At 38.5% G+C, this 23,573-nt stretch overlaps 2 protein-coding genes across 8 annotated transcripts in view; one reads left to right on the forward strand and one right to left on the reverse strand.

Annotated features, from left to right (window-relative positions):
• The window catches only part of LOC126476861 (double-strand-break repair protein rad21 homolog), a 64,757-nt gene extending 50,756 nt beyond the window's left edge, over positions 1-14,001 (reverse strand). Inside the window, exons 1-3 of one of the 2 annotated variants that reach the window (XM_050103576.1) lie at positions 13,883-14,001; positions 12,670-12,851; positions 5,154-5,383 (exon numbers count right to left, since the gene is read on the reverse strand). In XM_050103576.1, the coding sequence (XP_049959533.1) occupies positions 5,154-5,383; positions 12,670-12,813 (374 nt within the window). In that variant the 5' untranslated portion in view covers positions 12,814-12,851; positions 13,883-14,001. Of the gene's footprint in view, positions 1-5,153; positions 5,384-12,669; positions 12,852-13,653; positions 13,670-13,882 lie in introns of those variants that run through there. The other variant, XM_050103575.1, reaches the window with a different exon arrangement.
• A 239-nt stretch (positions 14,002-14,240) lies between these two features.
• LOC126476887 (uncharacterized) overlaps positions 14,241-23,573 on the forward strand; it is a 38,341-nt gene continuing 29,008 nt past the window's right edge. For 2 of the 6 annotated variants that reach the window (XR_007587355.1, XR_007587350.1), the window contains exons 1-2: positions 14,241-14,307; positions 18,664-18,741. Coding sequence is in view for 1 of the 6 variants with exons in the window: in XM_050103577.1 (XP_049959534.1) it covers positions 15,081-15,226; positions 18,664-18,741 (224 nt within the window). In the remaining 5 variants the exon portion in view is untranslated. Of the gene's footprint in view, positions 14,308-14,340; positions 14,853-14,877; positions 15,227-18,663; positions 18,742-22,792; positions 23,111-23,573 lie in introns of those variants that run through there. The other 4 variants (XR_007587333.1, XR_007587339.1, XR_007587344.1 and 1 more) reach the window with 4 other exon arrangements.

A 23,573-nucleotide genomic window follows, 5' to 3' on the forward strand; every position in this document is an offset into this window, starting at 1 on the left:
AGCATGCGGGATTTCCATTGTACGTTGGAATGATAACAATTTTGTTACTGTAGCCACCAACTTTGACAGAGTGCAACCACTACGCTCTGTAGCAAGACTTTCCAGGGAACAAAAGAAAAGGATTAGCGTGCCTCAACCTAACTTATTACACTCCTACAATACTCATATGGGAGGCATAGATCGAGCTGACCAAAATGTATCCCTATATAGATGCTCTATAAGAGGGAAAAAGTGGTATTTCCCGATCATTGAACATTTTATAGACATTGCAGAGCAAAGTGCCTGGGATCTTTACAAGCACAACGAAGAACCCATAGATCATCTGACATTTCGTCGTCGAATTGGCACTGCAATTCTTGAAAGTCACAAAAGAGTCACTACCAGCAGAGGACATCCTAATAAGAGGGCAAAACTAGATCCTAGATTTGATGGAAGAGAACATTATGTTGCTGTATTACCAACGGATGAGGTAACAAAAAAAAAAGAAGCAGCTGAAATGTCAAAGTTGCCACAAAAAAACTACTACTATGCGCATAAAATGTGACGAACCACTTCATGTTTGTTGCTTTTTGTCTTATCATACTAGTGCATAAAATATGTGTATAGGTTATTTTCTTTGTTTTTTGTATTTATTAGCTGTTTTAGCCTATAATTCAAATTTATTTATGTTTATTTGAAAGTATGAAAACCGAAACAAGTTGATTGTGCAATGTCATATGCTTTAAAAACATGTTCCCTTATTGTCCTGACGTCCTTCCGGAAGGATGCTCATTTTTGGAAATACTAAATAAAAATAAATACTCAAAATTGTTTTTACTTCTTCCTTACAAACTTGTGAATGAATGTAGATAAGATACAAATCAATTTTGAAAAGAAAAAAAAAATAATAATTCAGGACTATCTGGGTTAATGTACAACAGTTAGTCCTACATAAGGGGCGTAGAGGAATTATAGGCAAAGTTTAAATTGACTGTAACTCACACTCCGGAGAAGTATTGAGGAGAAGCAGATTAAAAGATCAATGTGTGATGCATACAACATCTTCCACAATCATACCTTAGCAAAAGATCTTGCCTAGAACCACAGAAAATTTTGTTTCTATGCAAAATTGCTAAGTGGGTCTTAGGCTGCTATACAGTCACCCATTGACCAGTGTGGTGTAGCAACAGAAGACTGGGGGGAGGTGGTTACAAGTTTTAAATGTCACATTTAAGAAATCATTCACCAAGGAGGATCATACAACATACTGTTGCTTGACCCCCACACAAGCATAATATGGTGGGCATAATAATAGGTGCCCCAGATTTGAGAACCAACTGTAAAAGTTGAAAACAGCGAAGTTGGCAGGTCCAGATAGAATCCCAATTCAGTTTTACAAAAGAGTATTCTACGTCATTGGCCCCTTACTTAGCTTGCATTTATCGCGAATCCCTCACCCAGTGCAAAGTTCCAAGGGAGTGGAAAAAGTGTACTTATATAGGAAGGGTAAAAGAATGGACCCAAAAAATTACATACCAAAATCCTTAACATCGGTTTGCTGTAGAATTGTTGAACATATCTGAGTTTGCATATAATAAATTACATTGAGATGGAAAAGCTTCTGTCCACAAAATAAGAATGGCTTTGGAAAGCACCACCAGTGTGAAACTCAGCTTGCCCCTTCTCACATGACGTACTGCAAACTATGGGTGAAGGGCAGGAGGCAGATTTGATATTCCTAGATTTCTGGAAAGTGTTTGACACGGTGCCATACTGCAGGCTGTTAGCGAAGGTCTCAGAGCATATGGATTAGGTTCCCAGAAATGGGGGTAGCTTGAAGACTTCTTAAGTAACAAAATTCAGTATGTTTTCCTCAGCAGCAAGTGCCCAGAGATATGTATATCATCAGTAGTGACCCAGGGACACGTGGTAGGACCGCTTTCATTCTCTAGACACGTAAATGACTTGAAAGAGGGTGAGCAGCAATCTGTGGCTATTTTCTGATGACACTATGGTGCTAGGGAAAGTGTTATCATTTAAAATGACAGGAGAAGAATATGAAATGACTTCTAGTTGGCGTTATGAATAACAGCTCACTCTAAATGCAGAAAAATTTAATTAAGGCTTATGGGTAGGAAGAACAATCCCATAATGTCCAAATACAGCATTACTAGGGTGCTGCTTGACACAGTCAACTCAGTCACATACCTAGGTGTAACTTTGTGAAGCAATGTGAATGGGATGAGCACTTTGAGGATGGTAGCATGGAAGGCACTTGGTCGGCTTCAATTTATAGGGTGAATTTTACGGAAGTGCAGCTCATCTACAATAGAAACTGTTTATAGGACACTAGTGCAACCCATTCTTGAGTTAGTTTGAGTGCCTGGGATTCCCACCAGGTCAGATTAAAGGAAACTCTCAAAGCAATTCAGAGCCTGTTTATAGGACACTAGTGCAACCCATTCTTGAGTATAGTTTCAGTTTCAGAGGTGTGTTGGAAGATTTGTTACAGGTAGGTTCAGTCAACATGCATGTATCGTGGATACGCTTTGTGAACTCAAATGGTAATCCCTGAAGTGAATACAATATTTTTTTCATGAAATGTTACTGAGAAAATTCAGAGAAGTGGCATTTGAAACACTGCGAATGATTCTCCTGCTGTCGAGAAACATTTCACAAAAGGTCCACGAAGATAAGAGAAATTAGGGCTCCTTCAGATGCGTATAAACAGTTGCCTTTCCCTTGCTCATTTTGCAAGTGGAAGAGGAAAGGAAATCACAAGCAATGATATGAGATACCCTCCAAAATACACCATACATTGGCTGGTGGGGTATTATGTAGATATAGATTATTTCAGTGTACTGAAATAATGAGCGTATGGCATTGTTGACCGGGAGGCCTCATGCGGAGGAGTTCGGCAGCCATGTCACAAGTCCTTTTTAGCTGACGCCACTTTGGCGACTTGCGGGTCAATGATGATGAAAATGACACACACACAACACCCAGTCTCCTGCCGGGAATCAAACCCGGGCCCCCTGCGTGATAGGCGGAAACGCTACGGAGGCGTACAGTGTACTAGAAACTCAGGTAAAACACTGCAACACAACAAACATACTTTCTGCTGGTGGCAAATCATCAGTTTATGGTCAAAATGTATTTTAGCAAGTTGCTCTCAGTGTCCCAGCAAAGAGACACCCATCAACTTTTAAGTTTACACCAAGAAGGTTAGAATATACGGGCTGTTCTAGTCCCATTAACATAAAGCCCTGCACTCCATCATACTGTGGAGACCAAAACACTGTGAGTAGCACACACATATTGTATAGTGTCATTCACTGAAATAAAAATGTAAATCTGTGTAGAAATGATTACTTGCTTTATCTAAGGATGCACAAACGGAAGCGAAATGCCTGCTGTTACTTTCTACCAGTAAATGCTTTAGCTAAAATAATACTTTCGGTTCAAATATGGACTACTCACTTCAATGTTTTCAACAACTGACTTCAAAAACTTTGATGCTTAAAGATGTGTAGGTTGTCCGCCCGGTTAGCCGTGCGGTTTAACACACTGCTTTCTGGGCAGGAAGGCGTGCCAGTCCCCGGCACGAAGCCACCTGGCGGATTAGTGTAGAGGTCCAGTGTGCCGGCCAGTCTTTGGTTGGTTTTAAGAGTTTCCATCTGTCTCGGCGAATGTGGTCTGGTTCCCCTTATTCTGCCACATTTACACTATGTCAGTGATTGCTGCGCAAACACTTTCTTGACGTATGCATACACCGTAATTACTCTACCACGCAAACATTGGGGTTACACTCGTATGGTGTGAGATGTTCCTGTGGGAGGTGGAGGGGGGGCTCCACTGGGGGCCGAACTGCACAATAAACCTGGGATTAGTGTGGGACAGTGGTTGGGTGAGTGGACTGCTGTAGCCTGTTGCGGGGTTGTGAACCACTGAGGCTACAGCAGGGACGAAGCCTCTCCGTCGTTTTTAGGTCCCCGGTTCCATATAATATGTAGGTTCACGAAGGACTGTGCAAGGAAAAGCTGGTGCATAAAAGCATTGTGATGAAATACAGCACACCCATCAAATGTAGCAATATGCTGAGAGCATTCCTGTGAAGCTCAATTTGATTGAACTTTCATATCATGTGTTCGCATCAGAAACTTGCATTTTTTCACTGTTTGTCTCGTACATACAGAATGCTATTTGCACTTTGATTTATAATAAATGATTTTAATGTTTCAGTGTATGATACCTATTTATTTGGCAGAATTTGATGTTGAACTTATTTTCCTTTGCTGTTGGCAGCTGGTGTCACAGCAGCTGTCCACATCTTGTATATTTGATTTTAATGTTTACAGCTCTTTTTCATTCATACATGATTATCCTGTTCTGTGCTAATTATGTTGGAAGACTTTTCTTTACTTTTGGGAACTGCTGTTCCAGAAAGTAGTAGTAATTTCTGTGTATCACAAACTTGATATAAACTGCTAATTTTGTTATTTTATACATCTGTTTATTTTCTATCATTGCCAAAAGATGTTTGCCTCAATCGAGAGACACCACTTCGCGGGCATGGTATTCATATCAAGAAAAAGTTGTATAGCGTGTGTGAAGCACACATGCAATAAAGGGGGAAAAAATCAAGCTTCTTAAGCAGCCAAACTCGCCTCAATCAGCAAAATATTCATTTGAATCGTGATAATGACCCTGCATAAGAAGAACTAGGCTCTAAGTAGAGAGGGCAAGTTTCACATAGGGTTTCAATGAAGGAACTCTTGTCTTGGTCTTAAAAACATAGGTAACACCATCTCCCTTTATTTTAACCTCCTTGGTTTATACAGAGGCTCCCGGTCATAAGTATTCAAAAGACTTTCAGCAGCTGGAAGTACTGACCAATTTTCAAATGCTATCTAGACAGCTACACACCTATGTACAACTGTGCTTGCCTCATGTTGCTGTCTAATATCATTATGACAGTAGAGAAGAAATATCACAACTCACCAACATACACAAAAATGAAAGCTATACCATCTAAAAGGACGAACTCAAATTATAAATAATTCTCAGTCAGTAATATCTAGATATGGCACCACTAACTTAAAATAAGTAAATAACATTAAAAAAGGAAAAAATAACAAGAAATTGTAAAGAGAATTATGCAATACAAAACTTACTTCAACTCAGGCATTGCAGTGTCAAAGTCATGGAAAACTTCAGGTAATGTAATGGCATTCACAGCAGCCTCGCGATGTTCTTCAGGTAGATCCACCATCCCAGGGCGGAATGCCATCTTTATTTTCACAAAAGCTTCATTGCAGTCAGCAAGCAAATATTTTGCCTTGCGTGAATAAATTCGAACTACTCCAAGAAGCAAGTGACCAGAAGTTCGCAACGCCATTTTTACCTGTGAAACAGAGTTTTAACTTTTACAGTGTAATTTCTGATTTTTAAATTTTTTTTTTAAATTTGTGTGTGTGTGTGTGGGGGGGGGGGGGGGGTGACATTCATACAAATACAACCAATGATTTACATCTGGATTAGCTCAATGAAATAATACTGATGAAGGGAACAAGAAAATTAAATAACAGTTGAAATATTGAAGGCACCGACATACACAGCACTGATGGTGTAAAACAATGGTTTCATTATTTTAAAATAAGGTACTTGCACTGAAACTCTCAGCATGCATAACACACAGCATAATAATTACAAACAATATCTCGCATTACAACATTAAATCCTTAATCCCCACAGCTAACTCCTCTGATAGAGTTTTTCATTCTGTGAAAGCTTTTATGCTTGTATCACATATGAGCAAAAAAGATTAAGTACAACTGATAAAAACAGTAATATTTTGAGTGTTTGAGACCAAAGCTTCCACTTTCTGCACAAAAATGATCAGTTGACAAACCAAACAGGCCTACAGTTAAATAGAAAAATGAAACAAATCATACAGTTATAAGGCAACAGCCAATGTAAGAGAAATAACAGCCAATCACTTTAGGAAAAGGTACCTGTAGAGTTAAAAAAATTTGCGGACATTTCACAGAATGTGATAATCTGTAATTTAGTTCTGGTGCGAATGCACAGCAGTTTGAACTGCTTGTACATCTTTGCACCACAGGAAATTTTGGCTTGTTTCCCCATTGTTAGCAGACAACATGTAACATTAATCATCGACACAGAAGTTACTCTTCATTCACAGGAGAAACAATAGTGTCAACTCGATTGATCAATAACACTCATTTGCTTTGACCCATAGTGTAACTACATTGTGTGACATCGAAGTGGCATATGTATTTGAAATGGCTCATGTATGCAGCAGCACTCTCTAGTGTACGACATTTGTCTTTCTAAACTGTTTGAGTGTGTTTTTAGTGATACCAGACGCCTTGAATCCTCTTTGTGATAATTATAGTGGAAGTGTTTGTGGCAGATTTTTAGTGAGTTACTTTGATGTTGACAGTTGTGGACATTAGACTCATTTTACCATTTGGAATATTAGTGTGGTGAATTGCTTATGGTCGGATATTTAATTTCACATATCATTTTTTCTTAATCAAGGATATCACAACGAAGTTCACGAGTATGTTGCTGCATGCCACATATGGGGATGAGATATTGAGGACAATTAAATTCCTATAGCTATACGGAATTTAATTGCCAAGTTCGTGAAGTGGTACTTTTGAGGAGAAGGTATGGGATTGACCAAAGTTGCACCACAGACCTTGGGCCAGAGTGTGTGGTGTTGCTGGTAAGAGAATGTGTGGAGTTCTATCTGGAGGAATTCCTGTTTTGAGAAGTCTAGGCTTGCTATTTGAGAGACTGTGTTGATGACACATTATTTTTGCTATCATTAGATTGATGTGTTGGCTGGCACTGGTTAGTAAGTATATATTTGTGGTTGTAATTTCTTACTGTGTATGTATGGTATGTATCTTTATACGCCTAACTTTGTGTTTCTTGTGTACTGAAACAAGTGTTCATTTAATTTTTTAAATGAAATTTTGGGTTACATTTCTGATAATTACTTTGGATTGTGATTGTTAGGTATCAAGGAGTTGCTTTACCCACAACAGCAAAGTTAGCTTTTCGATATTAGTTATATGAGCAAGTTTTGGTTCCATGGTATTGTAGACAAGTTAACTGATGTTTTTGATACTGCTTTCTGTTAATTTTCGTGCTTTCATTATGTGTATTGCTCTCACCGTTTGGCTCATTATGTGTATTGGCCTCACCTTTTGGCTTGTTGCTGTGCTACATATTTTAGGGTTCCTGTACGGGTAACACTATTTTTAAATTGAGCTATTTGGGTCAACTGAATATGTAGGCACATCTTTTTTTTCCCTCCATGTTTGTCACATGGCACTTTGTAGTGCAATCTGTTTTAAGAGTTTTTCCACTAGTATTGGTCTTTCAAGTTGAACAGTATAGCTCAACCAATGTTACGATACCAGTTACAGTGTTTTCCTCTTACTGTGTGTTTTTTGAAACTGTTGCATTGATTTCTTTATGTTATTGTCGCATTTTGTATATTTTACTGTTAATCTGATTTTATGGCACTCATCAAAATGCTGCGAGATGTCGCAAGTCACGCTCATTAAAATGCTGCAGAATTTCAACACAGTCACTTGGATGGAAGCCTCAGAAAGTTTTGTCAGCAGCATAAGCCAAGAAAGTTGTTAGATGTAAACTAAATGCATTGTCTTGTGGCTCTCTCACTTCTTTACTAACAAATATTGTAAAAAAAAAGGAAAGGGGATAAAGTTGCAACAAAAAAAGTGACAATAGTAGCCACACAAGATACCACACACAACGAAACAGGGGAGAGAGTTATAGTAATGAATCACATCCTCTACAAAAGAAAACCAGTCCATAGATCTAAGATGTAAATGACAAAATTAAGAAATAAATGAAAGTAACAGATAACAGTAAATACACAAAGAAAACTGTTTTAATCTAGAAAAAAATTCATGTTCTAAGTACTCAATATTTGAAAACAAAATTAACTTAGCAAACCCAGAAAAAACTAGTAATTTTAGCAGTCATAATGATGACTGATGCTTCCTCTACAACTAACATGGCAATAATAAGAAAACTGTATGGGTGCTCATTAACAATCATGAGTGTGCACTGTCTTACAGAACATGAGGATCAAGGAAATGCAGTATTACTTGGCTTCAAAAAAAGTACATCACTCAGAAAGAAAGTGCAATCAATGGAGTATGAAACAAAGTTTGTAACTGGATTGAAGATTTCCTGACACTGAGAAAACAGCAAGTAACTTTCGATGGAGAGTAATGAACAGATGTAAAAGTAACAAGTGTCTCACAGGGAAGTGTATTGCTGCCCTTGCTGTCCCCGTTGTACATTAATGACCTCGCAGGTTACACTAACAGTAACCTCGAACTTTATGGAGATGATGCAGTTATCTAAAATTAAGTACTATTTGAATTAGGCTCTAGAAATATTTAGCTAGATCTAGCAACGATTTCAAAGTTGTATGAAAACTGGCAACTTGCTTTATAAGCACAGAAACCTACCACTGTGCACTTACCCAGTTGCAGAATACTAGTACCCTGTGACTATAGTACCAATGACTGAAACTGGAAACGCATTAAATCAGAGACATATCTGGCTATAACTTTTTTGGGTATAACAAATTGAATGATCACATAGGCTAAACTTAGGTAAAGCAAGTGGCAGACTTCTACTAGGACGATGCAGTCAGCCTACAAAGGCAATTACTTGCAAAACACTTGTGCAACTCATCCTAGAATATTGCTGAAGCGTTGGGACCCATACCAAATAATATCAACACGAGACACTGAACCTATACAAAGGGCAGCACATTTGTCCCTGGTTTGTTTGACTCAGGGATTGTGTCAAGGAAATTCAAGAACCATACCCAGGCCACTGAAACTTTGCAATTGACATATGCGTTTCAAGTTGGCAGCTTAACAGCTAAACAAGTGATGAACGAGGCACTGGGTGTGGGGCATGCACCAATCCCAGTGTGGTAATCGCTGCCAGTCGTAATGTCAAAGCTCCCATGTTGCCGGCTTTGTTTTATGTGAACAAAAACAACATGCATTAAGCATGGCGTCTACTGTGTGCTTGTGTTGACTGCGATATGTTTCGCTGTGGTTTAGAAATTCTGATACTCAAGAAAAACTTCGTTTGCATACCTGACAATCTTTTGCGTCAAGGTATGCCGCTAGAAAGCGATGCATTGAAGTTACCACAGAGAACTCGCGAGTTTTCAGAGAAGGAGAAAGATTACGCAAGTATTCATGGACAGCCATCAGTTCCTGCCGATAATGTTGTGGAACGAACATCAAAGGCTCTTGAAATTGGAACAAAAACAGTAGTAAGCAATGGAGTGTTATTTCAAAAGTTGAAAGATGTGGATGTGAACCGTTGAGATTCTGAGCCGGGTGGATATGATACTGTCACCCACTTAAGATTCTTTTAAGACTGGTGCAGTTTGCAGGCATATTTATGCTTACTACAGCAGGAAAGAGTACCTATGGTAACGAACTTTTCAGGGGCAGGAAAACATCACCAAACAGTATGGTGAGAAGTACAGATCTATATTACAAAGTGCTAGAGAAATTCAAAGTCCTGTTGGATATGTCTAATATTGTTAAGGCTCAAAGCAAATTCTTGCACAAAATTGCTCCCAAACACATCAATTCGATTTGTGTTTGTGATAACGACTATAAAGGCGGTTTTGGCACTGATTCCTATTACAATGACAATGAGGAGTTAGATGGGATTGCACCATCGTCGTCATATAGTGGTGAGTGGAAACCTATGAATATCAGTTATTTATTGTGGCATTGTCACTATAAAACATAGAGCGAGAAGTTACAATCTCAGTTAGTGTTTATTTTGCAAACTATTTACCGTATTGTTTTCAATATATCGGTCATTATCAAATGTTTATTTTCTGTATTTCTTTCCTCCATTATCAAAAGCATGTGTTTCACTATTATTGTATCTACTAATTATTCCATTATTTATTTGCTGTCATTATCGTAGCAAGTCAAAAAATAAATCTTACATATACCGTCATTGCTCAATAGCTTACATTTAGGAGATGGAACATAAAATCATATTGTCTGCTATGTATACAGAGGCTCCTGTTGCAACATTGATATTGCAGTACAGCCAACCTAAAGTGACATAATGCGAACTTTCAAGTGCAATGTTTTGCTGGTACTGGTACAGTATTAACTGAGAATGTAATGGCACTACTCTCAGACATGTGGTTACGAGAACTTAAGATTCTGCAACCTCTGTGAAACATGGTCAGGGTGAAAAGAAGAAAAAATTGTATTTCCTCAAGGTGAAACCTACCCAAAAACAAATTAATTTCTCTGAAATGTGCATTAGTCACTTGCAGACTAAGGATGTAAACAGAGAACTGACTGTGTACAACTGACTGAGAGCAGTTGGAACTAAAAAACAGTCTCAACCAGATACACATTGGAAAAGCACACTGCTCAAACAAAATACAATAATGTGTGTTCCTTGTAAATCCATGACACAAAACAGCAAAACATACCACAAATAAAATTCAATTACTCTTTTCTTACCAATGCAGATCATAATCACAAAAGAAGAATAAGATATGAAATTATAATTTGATCTGTACAGTACAATCCCATTAATCTGAACTAATTGGGACCGGACCGTGTTCGGATTAGCCGGAATTACGGTGACAAGTTTCTAGAATCAAATATACCAAGCAGATAAGTAGGTACACCATGGTAACAAATGGGAACAAGTGTAGGAACAATGGCTCCCTCTCACTCCCTGCCCTTGATGTTGTGCATTGTTGAGACCTTTGTAGTGTCTGAGGTCACTGGACTGCCAGTTGGCTCGCAAAGTGCTTGGTTATGTTACTTATCAATCGCTGGCATATAACAGTTGTATTGTATTCGTTCAGGTGTAGTGGTGTACATATTTTCATCATGAGTAAACGGAAACATACAACGTTAACTTGCAAAGAAAAACTGATTGCTTTGAGGAACTGGGAGCTGGTAGTGCAACCATTTGTGATTGGAAGAAGAACCGAGTGAAGCTTTAACAGTCTTGTACAATGTCTCCGGGAAAAACACTCGAAATTCGGCAGACTCTGAAACAGTCCCAGTACGATAAAGTGGATGAAGCTCTTTTCCTGTGGTTTACGCAGGAAAGGGAAAGGGGACCTCCTTTGAATGGAGCACTGGTTCAGGAGAAGACTGTTTACCTGAATAAGTTAATGAATGGTGACGAGTCTTTTAGTGAGAGTACAAGTTGGTTGGACAGATTCAAAAAACGTCACGGAATCCATCAGCTAACAATTACTGGAGAGACGCTTTCTTCTGTCCGTGATGCAGCGAAGGAATACTTGGGTGAGTTTGAAAAAATGATAAGAGAGGGAAAGTATTCCCCCAACAAATTTGTAACGCTGACAAGACTGGCCTTAATTTTAGGGCATTGCCAACAAAAAGCCTGGCACCAAAAGCAGTAGACCATGCTCCTGGTTTTAAAATGTGCAAAGATTGTGTGACTTTATTAGCGTGCTGATTGGCAAATCTGCTTTTAAAAACTGCAACATGGAAGTCCATGCCTGTACATTATTGCAACCAGAAAAGAACATGGAGGGATTGTAAGCTGTTCAAAGAATGGTTTCACGGCCAGTTTGTTCTCTCTGTTTGATGGTTTTCTAAGGAAAATCATTTGTCTCCCCGTGCAATCCTTTTGACTGATAACGTGCCATCTCACCCCAGCACTGACAAATTATGTGATGAGAAATTGTGCCGATGTTTTTGCCACCAAATGTTACACTACTTCTACAGCCGATGGACCAGGGTGTACTGCAAACATTAAAACTAATTTACAGAAAACAATTTTTAAGAATGCTGATCCAAGATGACAGCATTCCTTTAGTGGACAAAATAAAAAAAGACCAATGTGAAAGATGTTGTTTATTGGGCCACTGAAGCATGGCTGAATATTTCAGAAAACACTCGAGAAAATCGTGGAGGAAACTGTGGACATCTCTTGAATATGATACAGATAATCCCTGGATGTGAAGAAGCTAGTGAAGGAGACGTACATGAGTGGATGGGGCATGTGTGGAGAATCTTAATGATGCTGATATAGTTGCTGCTGTGGTTCAAGACCAGGAAGAAGTGGACTGCTGTGACGGAAGTGACAATGAGGCTGAAAGTGACACAGGAGAGCTGGTGCCATACAGTGACACAGCAGAAGCCCTTGACCTTACGCTACGTTATTTGGAGCGACAGCGCATTGCAACACCTGCTGATTTGATGTTTATGAGATGATGGCACAACTATGTGTCATACAACAGACTGTCTTCATTACGCAAAAAAACAATAAGCTTTTGTCATCTAAAAAGTAGGGATAAAATGCCCACTGTATTTTAGTTTGACAGCTTTTCTTGCATTGTTGGAACGTAATGTTTTCTTACCAATTTTTCTAATACATGTTCACTGTACACTTCAAATTAAAACAGTTTACATCACAGTTTTCCATAACCAGAGTAGCAATTTTCATGTTCAGATTGCCGGGATTCGGATTAGGGGGACTCTGCTGAAGTTTGTAACACTGGCATTAATTCAGAAAATAAACACAGATAAACAACACTACATTCCGTTCCCCTATCAAATAGCATACCTTTGGCTGTAGAATTCCATCAACTGATTTCTCAATATTAGTTTCAAATACATGAGCTTTTGTCAACTTTTTGTCCCAGTGCGCTGCCAGCCATATGCGGGCCAATGGGCCCTTCTTGGCCAAAACAAAATGAGCGTAAAACATGACAACAAAATATCTGGCTGCCACTTAAGTCTCTCACACTGAAACAAAACACAATAAAAATTAGCAACACATTTATGTAAATGTTCTGCATAAATGCTCTCCCTCGGCATAAAAAATAACATAATAAGGCCTATTTGAAGAAAATATTTGAGGAATCTATCACGGATAGCAATTACCTGTGTACAGTTTACACTGGTAACTCATCACACGCATTACATGCAGTTAAGCTACATGTACATTAATTACATGCACCATGCTGTTAAATCAAATCTGTAGAAGGGGGATTACTGGGGAGAAGCATGGAACTAAGAGCTTTGTCAACACATTAAGTATTTTGGAACAATTATAGTTAACAACCAACAACTAAAATTTATAATAACCAGAAACAAATAGCGACAACGTTTTTTATTTGTAAATAATTCTAAATGAGCTACAAAAGATTTATAACGTTTTGCTGGAAAACCACGACTTGACTGAACAATTGCCATAGAAGCAACACACCTGGCTTGACACTGAAATTCATCACTTATGTTTCCTGTAGGGCGCTCAAATTATTCACTGATCGTAGCTACAGCAAGTAAACAAGAATTATTTCATAGCTTGCGGGCACTTCCTCGTTCCAACACTAACAGAATATACAATGTCCTATCAAAACTGAACATGTTAACCGTCGAAATTTTTAATAGGGCTGTAAATTTATCTTCCTGCGAATATTACACGATCTAGTAAAGAGATATATACTAAAATAATACTTTATTAAAATGTAACGCTGATCAGGGTGATCAAAAATGTAACATCATTTTCCTACTTACAACTGCCACATTATAAACTTGTACATACCACTTAACACATTCACTTCAGCTGCCAATACTAATTCCAGAATACAGATAAAACCACGACATAATTTTATCCTAAATACACACCTGGAATCTTTCGTACACTTTGGTGAACACGTATTTGGCGCCTAATTGTTACACAAAATACAGTTATCGTTTATGTAATTGAAGTAGACATGGATTTACAACAGTGATTACGCCACCTCACTACATTTGAGATAAAGCAAACTTACAAGAAAAATACCGAAAACTTGCACTTCAGCTGCTTCGCATCATTCTCGTTGCATCACAGTATCACACTCACTTGATTCGTAAACAAACTAAACAAGATGGCGTCTACGTTGACAAACACGGGCGCCAGTTTCAAAATTTGGGCGGGTCAATGTTAACCGGCAAATAACGAGATCTCGTATCGATTGCCATAATATAACATTATCGATTACTAAAGTTAAAATTAAAGAATAGACAAATATTAGGAAGAAAATAATTATTTTTCTGTTTTAGAATAAATTCTAGAATGATTATATCCTGAGAACAAAATAAAGTAAATATGCGTTTGTAGGAATTAAAGTCTCTGTCTTCACAAGATGTCTGCTTCCCAAACGCTAAGCTCAAAGCTGGATTAAAAGAAACTAAGAAAGGGTGATTTGGAGTAGAGGTACCCGAATTTTTATCACAACACCAGTAACAATATATTGCTGATTGATTCGAGAAATAATACTATGAGCGGCTGCCTGGTGTCAATTATATTACAGGAGCAGTAAAGCACCATGTAGTAAAAAGGAAATATTGTCGTGTGAGAAAGACCTCTTCATAAGGTAGGAGCGGGGATTCTGATGGAGGAACCAGCGAAACGATTATGTTTTTGGCGTTTTTCTGCACAGCAATTACTTCGGAACTTGGCACATGAAATTATTTGCAATCCGAAGATTTTCGTCGATGACCTGATGGTAAATGAGAAAGTGCTCAGGTATGACGGTTTGCGATCCAAATGTCGATGAGACAGTAAGACAATATTACCACAACTTGTTGGACGTCGGTTGTAACAAATGCTGAAAAGACTGGCATGATAAGAACTCCAGGAAGGACTCCTACTGTTTCACGTTGGCCTTGCAAAATTACAAGAAGCCGTCTTCTTTGGAAGTAGAGGAATAAAGTGTGGCTCTAGAATGTGTAGGCCCTGCTAAATCCATTTTTGGCAAGGTACAGTGAATTGCATGACAGCGGATACTTGCCAGTGTACCACATATTAAAGTTTCTTCCCAGTCCTTTAATGTATTCAGAGTGAGAAGAATAACTATGTTGTTAACAGTTCAGTGGACATCCTCATCAATCATTCTCTGAACAGGAAATGCATTATTTAAATTACCTCTTGTGAAGATCATTAATACGTGTTCAGACTGTTTTCACAGTGAGAGAGGGCCTACTTTTATGTTGTGTGCTAACCTGAAACTCATAGATGTGGATAACTGCCTCCCAGAGGAAGAGCGGTACCAATTAAGCTACCCTACCATGTCACATGCACAAATTGAAGGCCTAAGTCAGTCAGTGGTGTGTAGCATGTCTAAAATGAAATGGTAGTTCTCATAATTTTGCCCTCTTCTGCAAACAGTTTTATAACATACTCAACACCACATTGTATCAAAGGAAAAATATACTCGAGAAACTTACAAAGAAACAGAATAGGTAGTCTACTTAGAACATTTACAAGTGAAAAAACGTAATTTTATCCTCGGTGCTTTGGAACTATTAGCTCTTTCCTCAGGAAGCAAAGAGTGATAGACTGGGGAAAATTTTAAAAATAAGGAAGGCTGCTCTTTACACAACATGAGAGTGACCCTTCTTTTTTGAGGATGGGGGGAAACATAAACATTGGTAGTGAATACATTTTGAAGTAGCAAGAGTAATATAATCAAATTGATGTGTTGCTTTTTCATCTTCACTGTGCAAAGCGTAGCAATGGAAATCTCTCTGCTTCAAATGGTTGCCAAGTGTTAAAATTTATGAAATAAATTACATTTTATGTTTACATAAAAGTTTAACAATGTCACTGACTCATCGTCTGCTCTAGATCTAGATTTTGAAGGAGTGCCTCCAAAAATGTGGAATGGGTTAAGTTGTATCTTAATAAGAAAAAGCTATTGCGAGGAACTGTAACAATGATCAACTGTCATTAAACTGATGTAAATTATTTCTACTTAAGGAGACTAAACATAACATGACAAAAGTAACAGGAAAGCTGTTACTTTGAAAAAAAAGCTGCTGCTTTTTCAGTTACTTTAAAAAGCTGTTGCTTATTTGTTACAGTCTGTGTAATGGAGCTGTGGAATCAAGTGGACATGCGAGCGGCAGCCACAGTTACTGTTTATACTCAGCATTTAGACTGGTCTTCGTTCCCATGTACTCATCCTGGTAGATCCACAGTCACTGTGAATGGCAAACAGTGATGGGATTGCAAATCTTTGGGCAGAAGATCAAAATAAGTACTGGCTACACAGGTGACCCCTTCCGCCTTAAAAACAAGTTCGAGATATTGCCTAATGCTTGAAGTACATCTGAGCCAGCACAGGACACCATGTCTTTTGAGGCAGGTGATTGAGCCCCTTAGGGTATTAGTGGACACGTCGGGAAGGAAGGCCACTGTTTACATTTCCGTGTTGGAGGGGGGGGGGGGGAGGGGAGCCGTATTGTTCAAGACATGGAGGAGGCCCTGCTGGTAATACGTGCTGAGTGCACCCAGCAGTAAATCGTGACTAATGCTGGCACGAATGGCACCTGCTGCCAGGATTCAAAGCCTATACACTGTTTGTGTAGATGGCTGGTTGCATTGATGAAGACAGTTAACATTGGCTGTGGCATGGAAGCAGAACTAGTATTTTGCAACGTCATTCCTAGAACTGAGCATGGTCCTGGTTTGGAGCTAAGTGATAGGCTTAAACCAGAGGCAATCTTGGTTGTGGATTTCTTGGCCTCTGCTCTCAGATAGAGAATTGTAGAACCCTCCTAATAGGTCAGGCATGCACAACACACATGAAGTAGTTACTAGGATAATGGAGTATGCATGGCATGACTTTGTGGTTTTTCTTAGGTTAGAGAAATCCCTCCATTGCCTTTCAGACAGGGTAGAATATCAGCCTCATTAACTGCAGAGAGTAACGTTCTTCATGGCAGATTGGAGAAAGAAAGTGTTAATATTATATTAGCTAACTGCAGGAGTGTCCATGAAATGTCTCAGAACTAATCACACTGGGAAATGGTAATAATACTTGCATAATACCAAGGGTGGAAGGCCTGGCTGAAACCAGAAGTTGATAGCAATGGAATTCTAAATTCTGGTTGGAACATGTAAGGCAAAGATGGGTTGGACACCATTTGCAGAGGTGTGTATATAGCATGAAAATAGTGTGCAAATATCTAGTGAACGTAGTACAGATTTTGAATGTGAAGTAGTACGGGTAAAGGTAAATCTTAAAGGGAATCAAAAATGGCAAACATTTCACAGGAAACTTGAAGAAAGTTGCACATAAATATCCTGGTCATGTTATGGTATTAAGGGGAGAGTTCAACTTATCAGGTATAGACTTGTAGAGTCATCTGGCAGGTAGGAGGTACTGGGAATCATGTGAAATTGCTTTCAGAAAATTACCTTAAATAATTAACCAGAGAACCAACTCAAGTAAGTGACTTCTTAGATCTCTGTTTACCAGTAGGCCTGAACATTTTGACTCATTGTAGAACACAGAACCAGTGATTATAAAGTCATTACTGTATCACTGAATGCAACTGTAAATAAGAATGTCAAGAAAGGTAGGAAGATATTTTTGCTTAGCAATTGTGACAAAAAAAGACACAGATTACCTGAATAGTTAACAGAAAACATTCATCTCTGGCACTGAAAATACGATAAGTTGGCAGAGTTCATGAGTGCTATACAATGTGCCGATCAAAGTTATGATTTGATTTGACTTTGATTTTATTTTATTTTGTGTTCCATAGGTCCAACTGAGTCAGTTTTTTACATATACAAAATTATGATCTTATAACATATACAGACATTTGAGTACATAATTATATAAAAATTATATATAAAAACAAAGATGAGGTGACTTACCGAACAAAAGCGCTGGCAGGTCGATAGATACACAAACAAACACAAACACACACACAAAATTCAAGCTTTCGCAACAAACTGTTGCCTCATCAGGAAAGAGGGAAGGAGAGGGGAAGACGAAAGGAAGTGGGTTTTAAGGGAGAGGGTAAGGAGTCATTCCAATCCCGGGAGCGGAAAGACTTACCTTAGGGGGAAAAAAGGACAGGTATACACTCGCACACACGCACATATCCATCCACACATACAGACACAAGCAGACATATTTGGTCTTTAAATATGTCTGCTTGTGTCTGTATGTGTGGATGGATATGTGCGTGTGTGCGAGTGTATACCTGTCCTTTTTTCCCCCTAAGGTAAGTCTTTCCGCTCCCGGGATTGGAATGACTCCTTACCCTCTCCCTTAAAACCCACTTCCTTTCGTCTTCCCCTCTCCTTCCCTCTTTCCTGATGAGGCAACAGTTTGTTGCGAAAGCTTGAATTTTGTGTGTGTGTTTGTGTTTGTTTGTGTATCTATCGACCTGCCAGCGCTTTTGTTCGGTAAGTCACCTCATCTTTGTTTTTATATATAATTTTTCCCACGTGGAATGTTTCCTTCCATTATATTAATTATATAAAAATTTACACAGCAATTTCTTTGGGCAGCAATACAGATAAAAGAAGATATATATTTTCGTATAATCATTAAAGCACAACAGAAAAGCAGATACAGGGCGCAAGCGGATATAGAGCTCAAGTTAAATAACATTCTTAGTGGCATCATTTCAACTTGTATTATATAATATTAAAATCTTACAATTAATTTATTTAAAAATTCATGTATACTGTAAAAAGCTTTTTCTAGCAGAAATATTTTTAATGCTTTCTTAAACTTACTGTTATTATAAATCTCTGTCTTTATTTCAGGAGGAAGAGCACTGAAGAGTTTTGTTCCAGTGTAGTGGACACCCTTTTCCACCAAGCTCAGATTTCTAGGCACGCTGTGTATGTCATTCTTTTCATGATAATTACTGTTTGGTTGGAACATATCTATATTTTTATAGATAAAACAAATAAGAGAAAAAATATTTTGGCATGTAGTTGTGCATGTTTTAAGTTTTCGGAAGCTATTTCTATATGAGTCTCTTAAGCACAGTCCACATATAACTCTTAAAGCTCACTTCTGAGAAATGAATACTTTCCTTGCTAATTGCTGGTTACCCCCAAAAATAATGCTGTTATCAACGAGTGAGTAAAAGTAGCCATAGTATGCCACCTTTGCAGTGTTAGGTTCAACACATGTAATGACAACCCATAAAGCCTACGTAGCAGAGCTAAGCCTCTTACAGAGATCTATAATATGCAAGACCAGTTCATTTTCTTGTCAATGTGCGCTTCAAGAAATTTTGTTGTTTCCATTCTTTCTATTAGCTGATTACCACAGGTTACACTTAGTTTTCTATCTTTTTCTGTGTTCGTACAGACATGAATAAAATTGGTCTTACTGGAATTTAATGAGAGACCGTGTACAGAAATGAATAAAATTGGCCTTATTGGAATTTAATGAGAGACCGTTCACCTTGAACCAATTAACCACATCCGAGAGTATGTGAGTAATGGATCCCTCAAGATTACTATTTGTTCTACTGCTCATAAAAATTGTGGTGTTGTAAGCAAATAAAATAAATTTACATGGCAGGCTTGTACATGATGGTAGATCATTTATAATAATCAAGAATAATAGCTGCCCAAGAATTGAGCCCTGAGGTACTCCACATGTAATGGAACTCTGTAAGAAAGTGCAGAAACATCACATACTCCACCTGAGCTATTCAAGACAACTCTTTGTTTTCTGTCTTGGAGATATGACTGTGGCAAATTACCTGCAACACCACTTACTCCTACTAATTATGCTTGGGAGGCATCCAAAATGGTTCGACAGCATTACAGAGCTGCTCCGAAAGCAAAGAGATTTAAACACAGCCAAAGCCCCATAAACAAATAAAAACTGAATGAAGCCAAAATTAACATAAGGAGAGCCATGCATGAAGTGTTCAGTGAATTTGAAAGTAAAATTCTGTCTACTGACAGAAAAACCTAAGACATTTTGATATTATGTTAAATAAGTAAACAGATCAAAGTCACATATCCAGACACTCTGTGGCCATAATGGCATTGAAATGGTGTAAGATTGACAGAAGACCAAAATACTGAACTCCTTTTCCCAAAACTGTTTCAAGGAAGAACATTGTACTGCATTTCCTCCTCTAAATCATTGCACAAACCTCAAAATGACATATATCTAACTAAGTGACTACGGAAAGAAATTGAAGTGACCTCACTCAATGGAGAAAAGACTGTGGGTGATGGGATACTTGTATGATTCTGCATAGTGTATGCAAAGGGAGTTGCTCCTCTTTTGGTAGCAGTGTTTTGTAGGTAGCTGGAAGGGCAAATTGTTCCTAGTGATTGGAAAAAAGTGCAAGTCATTCTCTTTTTCAAGAAGGGTCGTCAGACGCACAAAATGATATGCCTATAATATTGATGTTAGTGTACTATATAATTTTGGAACGTTTTATACTCAAATATTATGAAATTTCTGGAAACCAAAAATCTCCTATATAGAAATAAACATGAATTTCACAAGGAATGGTCATTTGAAACCCAGCTCATCCAAGAGATCCAGGAAGCAATAGATAGCAAAACCCAGGTAGATGTAGTGTTCTTATCCTTCCAGAAGGCTTTTGATACAGTTCCACACTGCCACCTAAGGAACAAAATATGAATAGACAGAATGTGACTGGATTGAAGAATTTATAGTAAATATAACACAGCATGTCAGTCTTAACAGAGAATAAGTTCCAGTCGTAGAAGTAACTTCTGGTTAACCTGATGTAAGTCAGCACTGGTCACAGTATATAAAAATGACCTAGTGAATAACATTGGTAGTTCTGTGAGATGTTGCATGTCTGATGCTGTTGTTTAGAAGTCATCACTACAAAATTGTACTGAAATCCAGAAAGACCTGCAAAGGATCAGCACTTGGTGTAGGGACTGAGAGTTGACTCTCAACGTAAGTAAATTTAATGTATGGTGCATAAATAGGTAGAAAGACCCTTTATTGTATTACATGGCAGCAGAATAATCACATCTACAAAATATCTAGGATTATATGTATGAAGCAATTTAAAGTGGAGCAACCACATGAAACTATTTGCAGGTAAAAATAAATCAATGGAAAATCCAGGATGTAATGAAACAATATTAGAGAAGGAAAATTGCTACTTATCATATAGCAGAGATGCTGAGTTGCAGATAGGCACAACAAAAAGATTTTCGCACTTAAAGCTTTCGGCCAATGGCCTTTGTCAACAATAGACACACACACACACACACACACACACACACACTCGTGCAAATGCAACTCACACATACAACTGCAGTCTCAGGCAACTGAAACCACACTGCGAGCAGCAGCACCAGTGCATGATGCGAATGGCGACTGGGTGAAGGAAAGGAGGAGGCTGGGGCGGGGAGGGGAGAGAGAGTATGGTGGGATTGGCAGACAGTGAAGTGCTGCAGGTTGGGCAGTGTGCAGGGGAGGGGGGGAGGAAGTAGTGGAAAAGGAGATCAATAGAAAGAAAGAAATAAAAAGTACTGGGTGTGGTGGTGGAATGATGGCTGTGTAGTGCTGGAATGGGAGCAGGGAACAGGCTGGATGGGAGAGGACAGGAAGTTACGGGAATGTAGGATGTATTGCAGGAGAAGTTCCCACCTATGCAATTCAGAAAAGCTGATGTTGGTGGGAAGAATCCATATGGCACGGGCTGTGAAGCAGTCATTGAAATGAAGGCTATCATGTTTGGCAGCATGTTTAGCAACAGGCTGGTCCACTTGTTTCTTGGCCACAGTTTGGCAGTAGCCATTCATGTGGACAGACAGCTTGTTGGTTGTCATGCTTACATAGAACGCAGCACATTGAATGTGGACAGACAACTTGTTGGTTGTCATGCTTACATAGAATGCAGCACATTGGTTGCAGCTTAGCTTGTAGACCACATGACTGGTTTCACAGGTAGCCCTGCCTTTGATGAGATAGGTGATGTCAGTGACTGGACTGGAGTAGGTGGGGGTGGGAAGATGTATCATCTAGGTCGATTACAAGGGTATGAGCCATGAAGTAAGGGATGGGGAGCAGGGATTGTGTAAGGAAGGATGAATATATTGTGTAGGTTCGGTGGATGGCAGAATACCACTGTGGGAGGGGTGGGAAGGATTGTGGGTAAGGCAGATGCCAGACAGATTTATGTAAGAGTTCTCAGATAGTGTACCCCAAAGGAGGTAGGTTAAAAAAGCTTATTAGACCAAAACTTGACACTGCTCATCAGTCTGAGACTGAAGATCCAAAGAAGACCAGCATTTTTCATTGCAGGATCATTTAGTAACTGCAAAAGTGTTATGGAGATGGTCAACCAACTCCAGTCACAGATACTAAAAGAGAAGTGTTCTGCATCATGTTGTGGTTTACAATTAAAATTCCAAAAGCATATGTTTCTAGAAGATTATTAATTTCTCCATGTTTGGAGAATTATTTATTATTGCATTACCATAGCACAGTTTTCAGATCCACTAGAAAATAGCTTCAATACAAAAGTCAAACTCAGCTGTGAACTAAAATAAAGAACTTTTTAGCATCTGGTGCAGTTTTTCCATAAATTAGGTACTAGAAAAGTCAATCAGTATATTGGTTCCTCCTACATGTATGTCATGAAAAGGCCATGAATGTAAAATTAGAGAAATTTAAGTTCTTGTGGAGGTTTACCAACAAAGTTTTTCACAAACTTTTTGCGACTTGTACAGGAAAGGGGGAAGTGACAGTGATACACAAAGTACCCTCCACCACATGGCATAAGGTGGCTTATAGAATGTAGATATACAGAGTTGACAGAATGTAGTTCCCTATTTTGAATTTCCATTTATGAGCTATTTGTAGATAGTGATGAAAGTTATCTTGTTTTAGAGATTAAAATATGCCATTTTTTCGCATTTTTCTTAGATCCTGTGAAGCTTTTGATGCTCTTTTGAAGCCTCAGAGATGTCAGGATGATTAAGCCTTGAGGAGAGAGCCAAAATTTCAGTTAAAAATTTCCACAGAAAATTAATGACTACCAGAAGTGTTGTGGACATGAAAAGATTAGGGATGTCCTCAACTTTGGTATCAGAGGAGAAGGTGGCCACAATGAGGTGAAAGTTCAAGCAAAACTCTTCAAAATCAATAAGGCAAGCTGCAAGAGGAATTAGGAAGGTAGTAGTAAATGTACCTGTTCGTTTAAGATAGTGTCTAGAAAATACTGAAGCATATATTGAGTTGTAACTTTTGGAATGATAATGACATATAATAAACTATATGTGTGCAAAAAACTGAGTTTATGCCTACACCATTTTACAAGGAGAAAAGTATTAAGAATAGATACTTTCATTGCACCCACCCCATAGGTGTAAATGTCTACACCACCACACTTATGTTTACCATGGAAGAATAGTTAGCTACACTTATAACAACACAGGCCAATTTACATTTAACTTTGCTACTTGCCATGTAGCTAACAGGAACCTCCAATTCCTTTTGTGAAGCCTTTGTAAGGGAGGGGTGTTCGGACACAGGGAGACTGATTCTTCTCCCCTCATTTGGTCACATCTCATGTAGCATAGACTGTATCTGAATGATTCTTGTAAGAGTCTGTTTGTTGCCCAGTTGCCAGAAGCGTCTGGTCTGATCAAAGTGCTAGCCATCATATCCCAGAAATTTCAGTTGTTTTCACTCTGTGTTTTTGAGA

This window comes from Schistocerca serialis, chromosome 1 (assembly GCF_023864345.2).
Source record: "Schistocerca serialis cubense isolate TAMUIC-IGC-003099 chromosome 1, iqSchSeri2.2, whole genome shotgun sequence".
Classification (NCBI taxonomy): domain Eukaryota; kingdom Metazoa; phylum Arthropoda; class Insecta; order Orthoptera; family Acrididae; genus Schistocerca; species Schistocerca serialis.